The sequence below is a fragment of the Microcaecilia unicolor genome, chromosome 4 (genome assembly GCF_901765095.1).
Source record: "Microcaecilia unicolor chromosome 4, aMicUni1.1, whole genome shotgun sequence".
In the NCBI taxonomy this organism is placed as follows: domain Eukaryota; kingdom Metazoa; phylum Chordata; class Amphibia; order Gymnophiona; family Siphonopidae; genus Microcaecilia; species Microcaecilia unicolor.
This window is the reverse complement of record NC_044034.1, coordinates 62,287,807-62,307,970: the sequence shown is the minus strand read 5'-3', so window position 1 is coordinate 62,307,970 and position 20,164 is coordinate 62,287,807. Positions and strand designations below refer to the sequence as shown.

General features: G+C 46.5%; 1 protein-coding gene across 1 annotated transcript in view; it reads left to right on the top strand.

Moving 5' to 3' along the window:
* Nucleotides 1-20,164, top strand: part of LOC115469596 (centromere protein J-like) — a 141,035-nt gene that overhangs the window by 89,015 nt on the left and 31,856 nt on the right. The window contains exons 9-10 of the mRNA XM_030202391.1: nucleotides 1,398-1,637; nucleotides 17,002-17,101. Of these exons, the coding sequence (XP_030058251.1) occupies nucleotides 1,398-1,637; nucleotides 17,002-17,101 (340 nt within the window). The remainder of the gene's footprint in view (nucleotides 1-1,397; nucleotides 1,638-17,001; nucleotides 17,102-20,164) is intronic.

Genomic DNA, 20,164 nt, shown 5'->3' with positions numbered 1-20,164 from the left:
TACTCCTGCAGTGACGTCACTTCCTCTCTCTCTCTGTTGCTTTTCTATTTATTTCTCTATTATGAAATAGAGTTCCTTTTCTTTTATGGGTTTTTTGTAAACCACTTTGCTATATTGAAGACAGGCAGTATATCAAATCCAATAAACCAGAAATTTTCCTACTTTCTGTAGTACACCCCCTGATTATCCAGTCTGACCTCATCACTTTAACTAGGTCCTTACAAATCTACTAAAAGCTGATAGAAATCTATGTCAGTTCTGTTCCTATTTGTGCACATTTAACTTCATTGTAGGTCCTTGTATTGACTTCCCATGAGTCTGTATTGGGAAGAAATTATACTTCCCAGCATTGATTGTGGTGTACCTGGCTTCTAATCTGTTGATCCAGCTTTTCCTTGCTATATTTGTGTATGTTCAGTATGTAGCTTGTATGAAAGCACTGATGCCCCAGCCGGAATTTACCGCTACAACAGTGTCCAGAAATAGCTTCTTCATGCTCAAAGTTAATAGAATGCAAATGAGATGTGCTATTAGTTTTGAGCATGAGGAAGTAAAGTGGGCAAATTTTTGCCTGGGCATGTGCTCAAGAGCCCAGTCGCAATCCTCTCACAGAAGAGGTTTGACAGGTCTGGGCTTTCCTCCCACAAACTGACCTCCCCCCCCCTCCAAGGACAGCCCTTGTGGTCAAACCCCTCATACCGCAAAGCAGGAGGAGGGACTAGCACTCCCTCTCTCCTCCTGTGGTTGCCTCCTCTAAATGGCGGCACCCTGCCCTTCCCGGTGCATCCTGGGATGTGCTGGGCAGGGCTTAATTACCATATAAGGGAGAAATGTCCTTATATGTTAAACCCTGACATCGGGGGGGGGGGGGCTGCAGGAGGAGGGAGGGAGTTCTAGTCCCTCTTCCTGCTTTGAGGTATGAGGGGGTTTGGGGGAGCAGGCCCACTACTAGATTACCAGGGTTTTATGTATTTGCAGTTGGGGGGTGGATGAGTGGTCTCGGAGGTCCTAAAAGGCAAGCAAATGCATGCTAAGCAGGGTGTCCCCATTCCTCCTCAATGCTCCGAGCTGGCGTAGGGTTTACCGTGAGAGCAACGCACTTGTTTGACATGCTGTTCGCTGAACAATTTGTGTTCAGAGCCGGCAAGCTAGTTATTTCACGTGCTCACTGGCTGTAAACATTCTGTAGTAGCAAATGCAGATGCTAGTCTGGCACTAATGGCCTGTATCGCCCGCATTTGCTTCTGAGCATCTGCCTGCCAGTTATTAATATAAGTATGTTTTACTTTAGGGTGGATGACCTAGAAATATTTTAAATCAATACATTACCTGAGAGTTTTGGCCTTGTTTTGAATTACCTTGATTTAGTACATTGTCACTCTTTTTCCTCTTGTAAGGCTTTAAAGCAGCAGCTCGTGGATCTGCAAGAAGAATTAAAACGAAAAGAGGCAAGGTGGTCAACCACACACATCCGCCTAAGAAACCAAATAGAAGCTGTAACAAAGGAAAATGCAGAAATGCGGCAGGAAATTAAGGTTCTGGAAAAAATTCGACTGGAAACCTGGAAGAAAGCAGAAGCTCCTGAAAACGATAAGGAGATTGAAAATAGGGTGGTCCTGAAAAGAGTAGAATCATCAGTAAGTTCTTACCTTATCTGTGCAAAAATGCAATATATTTTCATTTATTTAAAATTAGCTTTGGAAACATAAGCTGTAATGTTTTTGGTTTTCAGTATTGACCTGTTTTTATAATTTTGTAAAATAGCCATTTTTAATCTAGTAGTGTTATATCTATCATTTAATTGTAACCGTGCATGGTTAATGCTTTTGCAGAACAGTACTTTAACTCACAAGAAATGAACATTGTAGTAAAATAGTTCTTCCCTGCAATGTTTTTTTTTTTTTTTTTTTTGGGGGGGGGGGGGGGTGGGGATGGGGTGCTTAAAAAAACAAGACAAAAATTTCATAAATGCTGAGCTGGCCAGCAGGTGGCAGCATAGCAGTGTTTTGTGCTTTACTCACTGGCTGACAGAAGTGAAGGGGCTAACTTTTTTTTTTTTAAATTTATTATTTATTCATTTAATCAATATTTACAAGAAACATCTTGCTTAGAAAAGTGTCATTTAACTAGAAACTATTACATAAGGAAATACACTAGAAAGAGCAAATAAATCTTTACGCTTTCAAAATGATAAGACACTCAAGTCCATAATTGGAGATCCAAGATTTCAGGTAATCTAAGGGGAGAATTATACTAAAGGAAAAAGTTATACGGTAAATCCTTCTCTGCTAAGAAATTATACATTATTCTTTAAAGCTTCTCCATTCTAACTGAGGCTAATAGTGCTGACAAATGTTCAGGTTCAGTAAATACGTATTTCTTCCCCCCCAGCCTTACTATGCACTTGCAGGGGTACCTTAAAAAAAAAGGCACCCCCGAAATGCAAAATTTCTGGCTTAAGGAGTAAAAATTGTTTCCTCCGTCGTCGTGTCTCCTTGGAGACATCAGGAAATAACAGTATTTTGAATCCCAGAAAGGGGTTCTCCTTATTATGGAAAAAAAGATGGAAAATCCAATTCTTATCAGGTAGTAAGGCGACAGTCGCTACCAAAGTAGCGGCCGTCGCCAGTTCAGAGTCAGAAGTCTCAAGCAAAAGAGAAACATCAATAGGTTTTTCAGTCTCTTGATTCAAGTTCTTTTCTGGGACATAATAAACTTGGGAAAAGGGTGGAAAATCCTTTTCCTGAACATTCAAAGTTTCACGGAGATACCGTTTCAACATCTCAAGAGGAAGAACATTTTGAATCCTAGGAAAGTTAAGGAATCTCAGGTTATGATTTTTAGTATAATTATCAAAAACCTCTGTTTTCCGCCTGAGATTAGTTACATCTTTTACCATCATAGTTTGTAACGTTTCCAACTTCATAACCCTTTGATCAATTCTTTCCATTTTTTCATTTAAAACTTTAAACTCTTCCTCCTTTTTTTTTTCAAATCAATTTCAATACTCTTTACTCTTGGTAGAAACTCATCCGTCTGCTTAAGAAAAAGTTGTCCCAGGTTGGACGTTAAATCCCACAAAGCATCTAAAGTCACATTCTTTGGCTTGGTCACTAACTCTTTAGGAAGTTCAAACCTTACTGAAGGCTGTACATCTGTTTCACTTCGTCCCTCAGTTTCTCTCTCTTCACTCCGTGGCGACAATGTGGGCAAACTGCCCTCCATTCCTTCCCCCGATGGTAGAAACGCTTCTCCCCGAAGTTCTTCCGGGTCCCCTACAGCTTCTGACGGGGACCCCGTCGGGTCAGAGAGGAAAGAGCTTGCGCCAAACGGCTGAGGAGGTGGAGTGCATGCAGCGGGGCTTAGAGTTGTTTCTAGTCCGGGGGAAGCCAATATCTCCCGTTCGCCGGCGTTCCCAGTCGGAGGCGTTCCGCCGCCTTGTATAACTGCCCGTGGCCTCATAAAGCGATCCAAAGGACCAGGTAACGGGGATAGAAGCGGGGAAGCTCTGCCCGCTGTTTTTCCTCTACGTTTAGGCATCGTCACAGGAGCGAGGTCTGAGGCGTCCTAGCAGGGCGCAGCCATCTTGGATTTTCCCCCCGCATACTTTTAAATAGCGTGAAGGGGCTAACTCTTGCTATTCTGAGGTAGGGGTATCTGCTAACTGGAAGACAGTTCAAAATTAGCAAAATTGCCAATTCTGTGGTTAAACCGCAGAATTGGGCGGTTTTCCACGAGCCTCCATGGGAAAAATGCAAAAGCCATGGGTAGCGCTTTTTTGGCCTGTTTTCCTACAGGGGCCCTTGGCTTGGTGGATTTTTCCCCCTCGCCAAGCCTGTTGCAGCTTCAAAGATAAATCTAATAAGCTTGCATGACATTTAGAGGAGCATATCAGAGTGTCAGTAACCCATATGAAGTCACTTTTGTATTAAGTAGTTCTCCGAGGACAAGCAGGCTGCTTGTTCTCACGACTGGGTGACGTCCGCGGCAGCCCCCACCAACCGGAAAGAAGCTTCGCGGGACGGTCGGCACGCAGGGCACGCCCACCGCGCATGCGCGGCCGTCTTCCCGCCCGTGCGCGACCGCTCCCGCCAGTTCCTTTTTTTCCGCGACTGGAGAGAGTTGTGCTTCTGCCACTCTCTCTGTTTCAGCCGCCGGATTTTTCGACCGCGTTTACGCGGATCGTCGCTTCGCTCGGATTACCGTTCGGTTTTCCTTTTTCTTGTTTGTTAAAAAAAAAAAAAAGAAAATCTCTGCGCGTGTGGAGCACGCGCTCCCCTTTTCCCTCGCTTCCAGCGGGGACGCCACATTGCGGCCTAGTGGTCGCTCGGTCGTTTATCTTTTCGTGGTGTGATTTTAGCCACCATTGACGACTTTGACTTCGCCGACGCGATTTTTCCGTCGATGTCCTCGAAGGTCCCGAGTGGATTTAAAAAGTGTGGTCGCTGCGGCCGGCCGATCTCGCAGACCGACACCCACGCTTGGTGCCTCCAGTGCCTCGGGCCGGAGCACAATCTCAAGTCGTGTGCTTTGTGTCTCGGTCTCCGGAAACGGACTCAGGTTGCGAGGCAAGTTCTGCGGGACCGTCTTTTTGGAACTTGCGCCGGCCCCTCGACGTCGACCTCATCGGTATCGAAGGCCGGTTCTTCGGTACCGGTATCGATGCCCGAGACATCGGCACCGATGGCAGCGACCCCAGGAGAACAGGTCCCGTTGGCCCGCCGGTCCGCCGGTGAGAGTGGGGTTGAGAGGCCGCGTGGGCAGTCGGCCCCGGTCACTCCCTCAGCTCGTGAGCCACGGGACCGACCCCTGTCTGACCCGGTGCCTCGAGACCGAGGGGGATCGACCTCCTCCTCCTCCATGCCCTCCGGCGCCGGTGACGTGCATCGAAAAAAGGATAAGAAGCGTCGTCACCGGACGCCCTCGGTGCATCCCGAAGAGGAGTCGACGCCGAAGCGTCATCGTCGAGAGGAGAGGTCTCCGTCGGTTGTGGAGGTACCGACGCGTCGGGGTTCCGGCACCTCGGTGCCGTCTCCTGGCTCCCAGCAGCTTCCGGCACCGACACCCTTACCGGCCCCACCGCCTTTCCCGGCACCGGCCTGGACGAGTGCCTCAGAGCCATCCTTCCGGGGATCCTGGAAGGGCTGATGCGCCAGGCTGTGCCGGCGCCGGGGGTGCTTGCGCCCTCGGCGCCGATGACTGTGGCGCCGGCGAGCTCTAGCCCGGCGCCGGGGCTGTCGACACCGCCGCCGCTTGCGGTGCCGGTCTCGACTGCCACGCAGGTGGAGTCCCCGTCGACGTTGATGGAGGGAGCTCCGTCCCCGCCGGCGCGGGAGTCCACCGCTCGACGACACCGAGACCTCGGTGCCTCGACGTCGAGCCGGGCCCGGTACAGGACTCAGCTACATGAGCTAATGTCCGATACCGAGGATGAGGACTCGTGGGGGGAAGAGGAGGACCCTAGATATTTCTCCTCAGAGGAGTCTACGGGCCTTCCCTCGGACCCCACGCCTTCACCGGAGAGGAAGCTCTCACCTCCTGAGAGTCTCTCCTTTGCCTCTTTTGTGCGGGATATGTCTATCAGCATTCCCTTCCCCGTGGTCTCTGTGGAAGAGCCGAGGGCCGAGATGCTCGAGGTCCTCGACTATCCATCACCACCTAGAGAGTCCTCCACGGTGCCGCTGCACAATGTCCTGAAGGAGACACTGCTTCGGAACTGGGTGCGACCATTAACTAACCCCACCATTCCCAAGAAAGCAGAGTCCCAGTACAGGATCCACTCCGACCCAGAGCTCATGCGGCCCCAATTGCCCCATGACTCAGCGGTCGTGGATTCTGCTCTCAAGAGGGCACGGAGTTCGAGGGATACCGCCTCGGCGCCCCCGGGGCGGGAGTCTCGCACTCTGGACTCGTTTGGGAGGAAGGCCTACCAATCCTCCATGCTCGTGACCCGCATCCAGTCATACCTGCTCTATATGAGCATCCACATGCGGACCAATGTGCAACAGCTGGCGGACCTGGTCGAGAAGCTCCCGCCGGAGCAGTCCAGGCCTTATCAGGAGGTGGTCAGGCAGCTGAAGGCATGCAGAAAGTTCCTGTCCAGGGGTATTTTTGACACCTGTGACGTGGCATCTCGTGCTGCGGCCCAAGGTATAGTGATGCGCAGGCTCTCATGGCTGCGCGCCTCTGACCTGGACAACCGCACCCAGCAGAGACTGGCCGACGTCCCTTGCCGGGGGGATAACATTTTCGGTGAGAAGGTCGAGCAGATGGTGGACCAACTGCATCAGCGGGAAACCGCCCTCGACAAGCTCTCCCACCGGGCGCCTTCAGCATCCGCCCCCACGGGTGGGCGTTTTTCCCGGGCACGGCAGGCTGCACCCTATTCTTTTGCAAAGCGTAGGTACAACCAGCCGGCCCGAAGGCCTCGTCAGGCACAGGGACAGCCCCAGCGCGCTCGTTCTCGTCAACAGCGTGCGCCTAAGCAGCCCCCTGCGCCTCCACAGCAAAAGCCGGGGACGGGCTTTTGACTGGATCCACGGGAACATAGCTGCCCTACAAGTGTCCGTACCGGACGATCTGCCGGTCGGGGGGAGGTTAAAATTTTTTCACCAAAGGTGGCCTCTCATAACCTCCGACCAGTGGGTTCTCCAAATAGTGCGGTGCGGATACGCCCTGAATTTGGCCTCCCTGCCTCCAAATTGTCCTCCGGGAGCTCAGTCTTTCAGCTCCCATCACAAGCAGGTACTTGCAGAGGAACTCTCCGCCCTTCTCAGCGCCAATGCGGTCGAGCCCGTACCACCCGGGCAGGAAGGGCAGGGATTCTATTCCAGGTACTTCCTTGTGGAAAAGAAAACAGGGGGGATGCGTCCCATCCTAGACCTGAGAGGCCTGAACAAATTCCTGGTCAAAGAAAGGTTCAGGATGCTTTCCTTGGGCACCCTTCTGCCAATGATTCAGAAAAACGATTGGCTATGTTCCCTGGATTTAAAGGACGCATATACTCACATACCGATACTGCCAGCTCACAGACAGTATCTCAGATTCCGCCTGGGCGCACGCCACTTTCAGTATTGTGTGCTGCCATTTGGGCTCGCCTCTGCCCCACGAGTGTTTACCAAATGCCTCGTGGTGGTAGCGGCCTACCTACGCAAGCTGGGAGTGCACGTGTTCCCATACCTCGACGATTGGCTGGTCAAGAACACCTCGGAGGCAGGAGCCCTCCGGTCCATGCAGTGCACTATTCAACTTCTGGAGCTGCTGGGGTTTGTGATAAATTACCCAAAGTCCCATCTCCAGCCAACTCAGTCTCTGGAATTCATCGGAGCGCTGCTGAATTCCCAGACGGCTCAGGCCTACCTTCCCGAAGCGAGGGCCACCAATCTCTTGGCCCTGGCTTCGCAGACCAGAGCGTCTCAGCAGATCACAGCTCGGCAGATGTTGAGACTTCTGGGTCATATGGCCTCCACAGTTCATGTGACTCCCATGGCTCGTCTTCACATGAGATCTGCTCAATGGACCCTAGCTTCCCAGTGGTTCCAAGCCACCGGGAATCTAGAAGATGTCATCCGCCTCTCCACCAGTTGCCGCACTTCACTGCTCTGGTGGACCATATGGACCAATTTGACCCTGGGACGTCCATTCCAAATTCCGCAGCCCACGAAAGTGCTGACGACGGATGCATCTCGCCTGGGGTGGGGAGCCCATGTCGATGGGCTTCACACCCAGGGTCTGTGGTCCCTCCAGGAAAAGGGTCTGCAGATCAACCTCCTGGAGCTCCGAGCGATCTGGAACGCACTGAAGGCTTTCAGAGATCGGCTGTCCTGCCAAATTATCCAAATTCGGACAGACAATCAGGTTGCAATGTATTACGTCAACAAGCAGGGGGGCACCGGATCTCGCCCCCTGTGCCAGGAGGCCGTCGGGATGTGGCGTTGGGCGTGTCGGTTCGGCATGCTCCTCCAAGCCACGTACCTGGCAGGCGTAAACAACAGTCTGGCCGACAGACTGAGCAGAGTCATGCAACCGCACGAGTGGTCGCTCCATGCCAGAGTGGTACGCAAGATCTTCCGAGTGTGGGGCACCCCCTCGGTGGACCTTTTCGCCTCTCAGACCAACCACAAGCTGCCTCTGTTCTGTTCCAGACTTCAGGCACATGGCAGGCTAGCGTCGGATGCCTTTCTCCTCCATTGGGGGACCGGCCTCCTGTATGCTTATCCTCCCATACCTTTGGTGGGGAAGACCTTACTGAAGCTCAAGCAAGACCGCGGCACCATGATTCTGATAGCGCCTTTTTGGCCCCGTCAGATCTGGTTCCCTCTTCTTCTGGAGTTGTCCTCCGAGGAACCGTGGAGATTGGAGTGTTTTCCGACTCTCATCTCGCAGAACGACGGAGCGTTGCTGCACCCCAACCTTCAGTCCCTGGCTCTCACAGCCTGGATGTTGAGGGCGTAGACTTCACTGCGTTGGGTCTGTCTGAGGGTGTCTCCCGGGTCTTGCTTGCCTCTAGGAAGGATTCCACTAAAAAGAGTTACTTTTTCAAGTGGAGGAGGTTTGTCGTGTGGTGTGAGAGCAGGGCCCTAGAACCTCGTTCTTGCCCTGCACAGAACCTGCTTGAATACCTTCTGCACTTATCAGAGTCTGGCCTCAAGACCAACTCAGTAAGGAATCACCTTAGTGCGATTAGTGCTTACCATTATCGTGTGGAAGGTAAAGCCATCTCTGGAGAGCCTTTAGTCGTTCGATTCATGAGAGGCTTGCTTTTGTCAAAGCCCCCTATCAAGCCTCCTACTGTGTCATGGGATCTCAACGTCGTCCTCACCCAGCTGATGAAACCTCCTTTTGAGCCACTGAATACCTGCCATCTGAAGTACTTGACCTGGAAGGTCATTTTCTTGGTGGCAGTTACTTCAGCTCGTAGGGTCAGTGAGCTTCAAGCCCTAGTAGCTCATGCTCCATATACCAAATTTCATCACAACAGAGTAGTGCTCCGCACCCACCCAAAGTTCCTGCCGAAGGTGGTGTCGGAGTTCCATCTTAACCAGTCAATTGTCTTGCCAACATTCTTCCCCAGGCCGCATACCCGCCCTGCTGAACGTCAGTTGCACACATTGGACTGTAAGAGAGCATTGGCCTTCTAATTGGAGCGGACACAGCCCAATAGACAGTCCGCCCAATTGTTTATTTCTTTCGACCCTAACAGGCTAGGGGTCGCTGTCGGGAAACGCACCATCTCCAATTGGCTAGCAGATTGCATTTCCTTCACTTACGCCCAGGCTGGGCTGACTCTTGAGGGTCATGTCACGGCTCATAGTGTCAGAGCCATGGCAGCGTCGGTGGCCCACTTGAAGTCAGCCACTATTGAAGAGATCTGCAAGGCTGCGACGTGGTCATCTGTCCACACATTCACATCTCATTAGTGCCTCCAGCAGGATACCCGACGCGACAGTCGGTTCGGGCAGTCGGTGCTGCAGAATCTGTTTGGGGTGTAAATCCAACTCCACCCTCCAGGACCCGAATTTATTCTGGTCAGGCTGCACTCTCAGTTAGTTGTTCTTCGTAGGTCAATTTCTGTTGTACCCTCGCCGTTGCGAGGTTCAATTAACCTGGGTTCTTGTTTTGAGTGAGCCTGAGAGCTAGGGATACCCCAGTCGTGAGAACAAGCAGCCTGCTTGTCCTCGGAGAAAGGGTATGATACATACCTGTAGCAGTTGTTCTCCGAGGACAGCAGGCTGATTGTTCTCACCTACCCTCCCTCCTCCCCTTTGGAGTTGTGTGTTTCATCTTTTTTGCTAGTCATTCAACTGGCGGGAGCGGTCGCGCACGGGCGGGAAGACGGCCGCGCATGCGCGGTGGGCGTGCCCTGCGTGCCGACCGTCCCGCGAAGCTTCTTTCCGGTTGGTGGGGGCTGCCGCGGACGTCACCCAGTCGTGAGAACAATCAGCCTGCTGTCCTCGGAGAACAACTGCTACAGGTATGTATCATACCCTATATTCAAGGCTGTGATATGGACTTCAGTTTAAACATTTGCTTCTTGTTTGGAGGAAGATTCCTGATATGATAGTGTTTTTTCTCCAGGGTCTCACTGGAAGTACAAAAAAGCAAAACAAAAAACCCAAAACAAAAATACTGCACCTCTGGGTCATGTGATGACCATGGAGTGAATGGATGCTTGCAAAGTCAGCTCTGGGATACCTTTTAAAAATTCAGTATTTATAACCATCCCCTTAGCAACAGTACACTATATCATCGGAAGATTATCGATAGACCGATCTGCTATTAGAACCCTGCCAGTGTTGAAAGAAGTAAAGCAATGGCTGGAAAAACCCTGTTGCTAAATTTGAGAGAAAAGTTGTGAGCAGGATGATGAAATGGTGGCAGAGACGCGCACACTGATGGTCACACTCCAAGATGAAACAGTGAAGGTGCTCACAAAACATATTACAGCGATATTGGAACACGAGCTCTCCATGCCATGGTGGAAAAGATAAAAGGGTGCCTGGAGGGGTAAGAATTCAAGAGGTAGAGAACCAGATCACTCATATGAAAGAGCAAGTGGATGGAGCAGAAACCATGATCCACAGCACTGAGGCAAAACAAGTTCTTCTGATATGCATTGAAGACTAGGAGAACAAATTAGAGGAATAACATCTGCATTGTGGGGTTGCCTGAATGGCCAAAGACTAAGCGATCTCCATATTTGAAACGTGGCTGCCTGAGAACTTTGGAATGCAGGTGACAGATTTCCTTATCAAAATAGAAATAGCTCACAGAATAGGAGTTGCTACAGCCTCTGGAAGTCAGCTGCAAACAATCATTGCACGGATCCTCAGTTTTGCAGACCAGCTTAAGATCATGACAGAACTGAGAGAGACCTGGAATATGAGAGGCAAAAGATATGCCTCTTTTTTTTTTTTTTTTTAATTACATTTGTACCCCGCACTTTCCCACTCATGGCAGGCTCAATGCGGCTTACATGGGGCAATGGAGGGTTAAGTGACTTGCCCAGAGTCACAAGGAGCTGCCTGTGCCTGAAGTGGGAATCAAACTCAGTTCCTCAGTTCCCCAGGACCAAAGTCCACCACCCTAACCACTAGGCCACTCCTGCACTCTTTCAAGACTACTCTGCACAGGTCTTTGAATGGCACAAAACTATGGCTCCCTACTGCATGCAACTGTACAGGCAGGGTTTCAAGTTTGCGCTTCAGTTTCCTGCAGGGTATCTTTGACTTAACTTAGTCATCAAATGTCTTTTGAGACTCAGCAGGATCTCAAGGTACTTATGGACAAACTGCCAAAGGAATAGCATCATCTGACTCTGTTACTACTTAGGCAGTGCTTTCAGAAGTGTGCACTAGAGTTTGAGGTGCTCAACTAGTAGGCAGCGCATAGGGAGAGCTTTCATTGGAACTCATTTGGAAAGATGTCACAAAGTTTGGTACTGCTTGTTTGTTGCGTAGTTGCATTCATATTAACAAATTTGAAAACTGTTCTGTTAGGGTCTAACACACGTGTGTGTGCTGAGCTAGCGATGGAGGAAGAAGTCTGCTTCATGTTGCACAGTTTGTTTGTCATACAATATCCATGGTAAGCAAAGGCTAACTTGGAATAAGAATGATTTGGGGACAACAGGATTGATTTGAGTTTCAAACTACAGGGTTCGACAAATAGGTATTGATACTCTGCACCAGGGCTATGGGGTCCATCCAGAAATGTTAAGGCGACCCATTCAATGTTAGGAAGACGGTTACCTCTTCCCTCATACTTCTGGATGGATCAAAGCATTGAGAGACCTTTAGGAGGTTCAAAACCTCCTAGTATTTGAGTGAAGTTTATTAGGGATATACTGTCCTTTCTTCCAGGCTCACACCAGCAACTTCAGAAAAAAGTATACCACAATAGATTGAAATTGCTACTGTGACATCTGTGGTACCTCTGTATGAAACAGGAGATGATGATAGCCATATAATGAGGGAGGGAGCTGACTCCTTTTGCTTATGTGGTGTTGGAACCCAGGAGTTGGGTAATGAGGGAGGGTACTCTGCATAGCAAGGGGGGAGGTAAGGAAGGGGTTCTTGGGGTTGTATGTCTATAAGAGGAGAATGTGAGCAAAGGGGATTCCTGGAAGGTAAGATTGTTTTTAACCATGGAATCGGATTGAGACTGGTTCAGTGCAGGAAGGAAGAGAAAACTCTGTGGGCCTGTAGGGGGGGGAGGGTCTTGGAGGTACAGAAGGTATGAAGTGTGTTACTGAAAGAGAAGAGAGAGAAGGAAATTACAGAACTTAGTGATGTTGGTTGAATTCACTTATTCATAAAGAAAACAAAAATGCTGCAGCACTTAGCACAAGAGGGCACAGAAACATCTTTCCTTCAAGAAACACAGCTGTGTACAGGAGGTAATACAAGATTTTGAAAGCAGATGTCTAATAATGTTTGGACTTTTACAGGGACACAGAGTGCTATTATGCAACATTTATACCCCCAATGTTGACCGACACAGTTTCTTTTCATTGTTGTAGAGTACAGTGACTGTGTACCAGTTATAACTGGGGATTTTAACATGGTTAGTAACTGGCATGCTGGCCAACTAAAACATCACGTAAAGATAGCTGTGTACCAGTTACAACTGGGGATTTTAACATGGTTAGTAACTGGTATTCTGGACAACTAAAACATCACATAAAGATAGCAATAAAATGTAGGTTAATTTCTTAATGTTGGACCTTGATGAATGACATACCCTTAACCCTTTGGGAATGGATTTTACATACTATTCCAGCATGCATAATCTATGTACCCATATAAATTATATTCTCCTCCCCCCTAGGTCTGTTTGCCAGGCTCACTAGTGCTGCTACATTATATGGGCATAAATCTGACAGTCCTGGGCCTCTGTTGTCCCTGGGTAAGATTAGCTTAGAATATCCTATCTGTCCACCCCTTGCCTTCCATATAAATTTTCTGAAGAGTCCCCTATATTGTTGCTCTGCCTTTTTTCGTACCTATATGGTTAGAGTTATTAGAACATAAAGGAATTTAGGAAGATAAACAGAAGTTTTCACTCTCAAAAAAACATATTGATGAGGTACTACACCAAAGGGCACTAAGCAGTATACAATTCTATAGAAATCATCTTCATAGACGGGGGAACAAAACTGGTAGCCCATTAGCAAATCCATTAAATCTAAATCTATAGATGGCATCATGACAGAATTTTAAAGATTTTATACAGAATTCTATGATACAAACCCATGTCATTGTGCTAATAGAAAACATTTTTTTTTTAGTTTACTAAAGAAGAGCTCGATTATTTGAACAGGGACATTGGTGCTGAGGAAATAATACAAGTGATAAAATCTATAAAATTAACGAAAGCCCCAAGCCCAGCTGGCTTAGGGGCAGAGTATTACAAGATTTTAGGGGATTTTATTGCTAACACATTGCAACAAATGTGAAGAGACAGCCAAAAAACAATTGGGTTGAAAGCAGAACCATGCATATGTAGTGTTGCCCAAACTAGGGAAAGACCAAAAACAAACAGGATTTTACAGGCCAATCTCCCTCTTAAACCAAGACCTTAGGATCATAGCAGTCACGTTGGCTGATCACATAAAAACAATATTCAGTACAATGTTAACTCTTTTATTCCACATTCACCCAGTGAATGTAGCTGAATGTGTTTTCATAACAAGAAACCAGGACACAGTGGGAATTATAAATAGTAAAATATGAATAACACTTCAAGATAGAACAAAAAGATAAGACCGCTCTAATGATTTCATAGTGTAGAATAAATTTCTGAAACAGAAAAGTGTTTAAATCATATTATACCCAGCCTTATTCTTGGGGACCAAGTGGGTTTTGTGAAATGGGGAGGTATGTGTCTATGAACTTATACAAAGTGTTAGCAACACTTTACACAACACAGTGATGTGTCAGAAATGGTGTTAGCCAGTCTAGATGCTGAAAAAGCTTTCAAAAACGTCACAAGGCAGTATCTTGAATGTATATTGCCTAGGTAGGGTAAAACAGGTGCTTTTCTAGATTGGATGAAAACATCATATAATTTACCAACTGTCCAAGTTCTATTAATGCGAAGAAAACAGCAGATATAGAATTAAACAGGGGGACAAGACTGGGAACCCCCCTGTCTCCAACTTTATTCATACTGGTTTTAGAGCTGTTAGCCGACAAAATTCACAGGGGCAGAGAGATTGTAGAGACTAAATTAGGGAAGCAGAATTATAAGATCAGTTTATATGCAGATCATATGTTACTTTGTTAATAAGACCAAAAACGATATGAGGAAATTAATTCAGCTGATAGAACAATTTAGCAGTTTTGTTGGGCTGAAGACTAACTTCAACAAGTCAGGTGTGTTTTACCTCTCTAAGAAACATGCTTCAGGTGAGTAGAGGGACTTCCTGCTGGATGTGGCCCAGGTTGAATTTAAATATTAAGGAATTTACATCCATTGGAACCCTAAAGAACTGTGCAAAAAGAATGTTACAGACAAAATCTTACATATTAAACAGTTACACGAGAAATGGCAAGAGCTACCATTTTGGTTATGCGTTATCGTTTATTTCAGTCTTGATATATCACCTTTCACTAGAACAACCAAGGCAGTTTACAAATAATCAATTACGATTGCATATGTTGCACTAGTAAAAATGGTCTTCCTAAATTCCTTTATGTTCTGAAAACGTTACCTATATTAGTATGAGAGAAGACAGAGCAACAATATAGGGGACTCTTCAGAAAATTTATATGGAAGGCAAGGGGGTAGACAGATAGGATATTCTAAACTAACTAATCTTACCCAGGGAAAACAGAGACCCGGGACTGTCTGATTTGTGCCCATAAAATGAAGCAGCACTTTTTTGCTGTATACACAAAGGGTACACAAGCAATTTCAAGTTAACGTCAGAGAGGTTCATGGACAAATGGTGTGCACCCTACAGACTTTGTGAACATGCTTCACACAGCTCTGCCAAGGTACTGTGGAGACCTACAGGGCCATGTGTTTAGGAAAGCATGGAAATGATGGAGAATAAAAAGCAGAGGCTCTTGCAAAACCTCACTATTTTTGCAATTTGTAGGTAACCCAGCTTTCCATTTGGGGCTTGATAAACTCATTTTTAGTGGTAGCATGAGAAGGGATACAGAGACACGGGTATATTTATGAGAGTGAACAAGAGAAAAAGGGAATTTTAACTCATCAAACATTTGTCACTGAGTAGATGATGACATTTGGGGTAATGTGCTATCTTTATAGGCGTCAGTTGGGAGGTTGTTGCCATACATCACACTTTATCTCAGGAGAGAGCTGCTGTATATTCTACATATCTAATGGAGTGCTTGAGCAAGCTTGGTCAAGCTGGGAACCCCACTTCTTCTTGGTGGGCTGTCATCATTTTTGCCCCTTTTTGGTTGACGCTAGAAAACCCTATCTTTTGTGACTGAGATTAATTGTATCTTTCCAGAAAATAGTTTTCCCCCTGTAACTAATGTACTGTGATGTCTTTATTTAACTTAAATACACACCTTATTATGTTTCAATAGTTTTTTATTGATGGCAATTGAATAGATACAAAAACATAAAGTTGAAACAGCAACGGTAATACCCAAACACTATAACAAGCGAGATTACACTCTGACATCATTCTAAGTACATATTTGTAAAGGTGCTCTTATTTGATATGACAGTCGTAATAACAATCACATTACCCACTGATTGTGTTGAGGAAAAGGCCTCGAGAAACCCCGTGACTCTAAAGGTCACTCGGGGTTGGGCTTTCTCATCAAAGGCCAGAAAAACCCCATCAGACTATTTTCAACAAGCTATAAACTTTAAACACACTTAGCTTAGTTGAAAGTACATCTGTGTTCCCATCTATCTCTTAGTCCGTGATCAACGATAGCCAGCGTTTCGAATTCTGCTTCAGGATTACCAGACAATCTGTAAATGCAGAGAAAACCAGTAGGTAAAAAGCATTCCCTCTCATCATTAAACACTCCTGCCATTTACTCACTCGCACTTTTTTCTGTTGGCGAGTGACACAGAGACATCCCCCTGGAAACATGGCGCTGCTTTTAAAACGGTGGTGACGTCAGACGCTGAAAACCCTGATTGGTTAGATTGCTATAACATTAAAGCAATAATGAATCCAAATCTCCCCACAAATGGCATAACAAGTCCAAAAACGTATTAAATACAAGAAACTAAAGAACTGAACACTGTAGTAGACCACATTTGACAAAAGATAGTATTGCATAATAAATGTTGCTTAAAAATAGTCTGGATCTCCTAAAACAAAAAGGACTTGAACCATGCAAGAGCTGTGCCTGTCAGCCCTACATTTTGGAGCCTCTTGCAAAAGTGAAAAATGGTTATGTGTGTCAAAGGTTGCTGTGAGATCAAGCCAAATCAATCTGGCACAGTTGTCAACTGGATTGAAATTCATCCTACAGGGTGGATCCAGTCTTGGTTTTACCTCATTGCAGGCAGGGAATTGTAGTTGTGATTTTCCCATTGCATTTCATAAGAAAAGCAGGACTATAAGCCTTTGCCTGCAATGGGGTATATCCAGGACTGAATCAGCTCTGTTGAGTGAATCTGGATCCAGTTGGCAACCTTACATGGGAGCTTTTGTTGTTGGGAAAAGTGTGCTGTGTTTGTGCTACCAGATGATGTCAGCCATCTGTGTGACTGAACTGCTGTTTTCAGAAAATCCCCTTTACAGGTAAATGTGACTTCATTTTCTAATAAGTACATGTGGAGACTGAGGCATTTCTCTTGTCAAAGAAATGCTTCCTGAATATTCTGAAGCACAAAATGACTCATATTTTCATTGCTGTTTTGAACATGCCAGAGTTCTTACCTGACATCACAAGAATGGAGATAATGCCATGTACATTTTAAAAGTGTTTTTCCTTTTAAGCAAAAGTGAGAAAATCTAAATATTAAGCAGCCATGTTTTTTATTGTATAATTTCAGAGTCCTCTTAATAGAATAAAAAAGAGCCAGACCCCATCTCCTGGATCCGTAGCAGAAAAGAGCAATAAGACTAATTGCAGAAGTCATTCACCGGCAAAAGGTATCTATTATAGTTTATTAAGAAATTTGATATACTGCTAGTACAACCACGTTGATCAAAGCGGTTAACACATAAATAGTCTAAAAACTACAGAAAAGAAAGGAGGAAAGGAACGCCATTTATAACAGGATAGTTCTCTTTCATCCAACAGGAGGGGTCTTAATGGTAGAATATAGGGGCTGGTGTGCCTTAGTCTGTGATAAACAGGTTAAACCTTTCAGCTAGGTAGAAGTGAGGGCCCAAAAGCCAAATGAAAAAAATTGGTCTTCAGTAACTGTTTAAATCTTGAGAGGGAAGCCTTAGGAGGTGGGAGGTTCCAAAGTTTGGAGCAATAAAGAAGGCCATGGATCATAATATCATGTGTGGGTGATGTCATCCATGGAGTCCAGTGCGGAAACTGCCATGTGCACTGTCACTTTAAATCTTTGAGGCAGGGCCCCTACCGTGCATGCATGGGTGCTTTCCCAACCGATACTCAAGCGTGGGACCAGCAGTCTATATCGTTTTCTGCAGAGCAGAGAGGTGGTTTTTTAAATCTCTCCTCAGCACGTCAAATGTTTGCCTTTTAGGTGACTTTTTCAGGATATTTTCTCTTCACATTCTCATTTTTTCTGTGTTAAGTTGTTCAGTGTATTCATTTTTTCAGTTATTTTTCATTTTTCAAATTTTGGCCTTTGAGGCCTCTGACCCCTTCTTTTGCCCAGGAAATATCGACCATTTTCGGGCACATGACTAGTCAAGCTCCCTGGGCCATAGAGCCTTTGACCTTGCGTCGGCCATTTTTCCCTCCATATGAACAAGGGTGCCGAGTGGCTTTAAGAAGTGTACTTGATGCAACAGGACTATTTCAGGCACAGACCCCCATAATTGGTGTGTTCAGTGCTTGGGTCCAGAGCAGCGGGACATATAGTGTAGCTTTTGCCTGTGCATGCAAGCAAGGACCCTTAAAACCCGCAGAGTACAGCATGAAAAACATTTTGGTTCTACATCAGCATCTGCATTGATCATGGCAGGGGATTCAGCACTTGACACGGAATCTGCATTGACATTGAGTGCACTGACGCAAAATCAAGATGGTCCAATGTCGGACTCGGTAGTCTGAATGCGTAAGGACTCTACATCCTCGTCAGTGCTGCGTTCATTGAGGTACCTGCAGCGTAAAAAGCCTAAGAATCATTACCATTGTTCTCCCTCCAGGCGCTCTGCCCACACCTCCCCTGCATCGATGTCCTCAATGCATGGAAGGCATCCATGCCACAGTGACCATTCTCCTTCTCTCCAACTTTTTCTCAGGCTGTGTTCACACCATTTTCTCAGCCGGTACCGACACCTACTGTACAGCAGGAATTCCAGGCAGTGCTCAAGGAAGAGCTTTAAGGGCTATTGCATTTGCAGTCTATACAGGCTTACAGAGTGCTTGTGCCAGCCTCAGCCCAGTCCATCGATACATTGGAGAGACAGCACAGGAGAGGTCCCTCACACCAGCTCAGTGCTGACATCTGTGGTGGCATGAACCCGATCGACGTATCTATCATCATCGGCAGAGGAACTTTCTCCAACTTCAGGGATTCATCTGCTTCGATGCACCTCGAGACAGAGCCGATGCTGTAGTCAGCATTCTCTTCCATGTACTTTCCATGAACAGTACTTTGAAGAGTCAGACTCTAACCTCTCCTGGAAGATGGATCAGGACCCACAGGACCTCTCAGCTGAGGAGTCCTATGGCATTCCATTTGATTCTTCTCCGCCACCTGAGAAATGTAGGTCTCCTCCAGAACTTATATCCTTTCCTGGCTTTGCCTGGGAGATGGTTCAAGTCATACCTTTCAAATTAGAGATGGAGGAGGAACTTGGTTCAGAACTTTTTGAAGTTCTGGATAATGACTCTTCTTTTAGAGAAGGAGTCACTGTTCCACTTCATACAATTATGAAAAATACTCTAATCAAAAACTGGGAGATTCTTCTAACAGGTAGCCCTAAAGAAAATTGATACAATGTAAAGGTTACAAAAATGCACTGGGTTTGAGAAAACATACATCATTCCGTAGTTGTGGAATCCACTTTAAACGACACTCACAGTGCAAGAACTTATGCTTCTGCTCCTTTAGGAAGAGAAGCTAAAACATTGGACTCTTTCGGCAGAAAAACTTTTCAGGCTTTAATGCTAACCAGTTGCATCTTAGATTATCAATTTTACTCCACATTGTACTTAAAATCTCTAATACAGTGTACTCTATCCTTTTGCAGAATTCCTTCCCCCATGAAGGCGGAGGAATTCCATAACCTTCACAGAAAACTTCTCGGCTGTCGTAAATATCTGGCAAGGCATGCCTTTGATGTCTGCTCATGTGTTTTTACCTTAGCAGTAGCAATGCGACGTCTCTCCTTGCTCAGGGTCTCCAACCTCACATCTGCTGTCCAGGAGCATCTAGCAGATGTCCCTTGTCATGGAGAAAACTTGTTTGGTGGCAAAGTCAAGGAAGTGGCCAACCTAATGAAAAAAACAAATGAGTACTATAAAAACTATCCAGGCCACAGACTTGTGCTAGCTGTTCTTTTAGCAGAAGATTTGCAGGAGGATTTTGACGCTCCGATTACTATATATCTAAGCATCATTATACTTCTACTCCTTCTCCCCCTCAAAGGACTACGTCCCAACACTCACATTGAAGGCAACAGCTGAATCAAAATTCCCAGACACCCTCTCAGTCTAAACAACAACCCAGTTTTGGACTCCTTCCTAGAGAGCATTGCCACTGTACAGTTGTCTGTGCCAAGCGACCTACCGGTGAGTGGGAAATTAATCCTCTTTCAACAGAGGTAGCCTTTCATACCCTCCGACCGTTGGGTACTACACACCATACAGCATGGTTATGCTTTACACTGGGGACAAAAGACCTCCCAGCCATCCTCCAAAAGAATCTGGTTTCAGCTCCCTTCAAATAACACTATTTCGAGAGGAGCACTTGGCCCTTGTCCAGCAGAGTGCAATAGAACCAGTTCCTCCATCAGACAGGGGTCATAGTCTATTCCAGATACTTTCTTATACCAAAAAAAATTTGG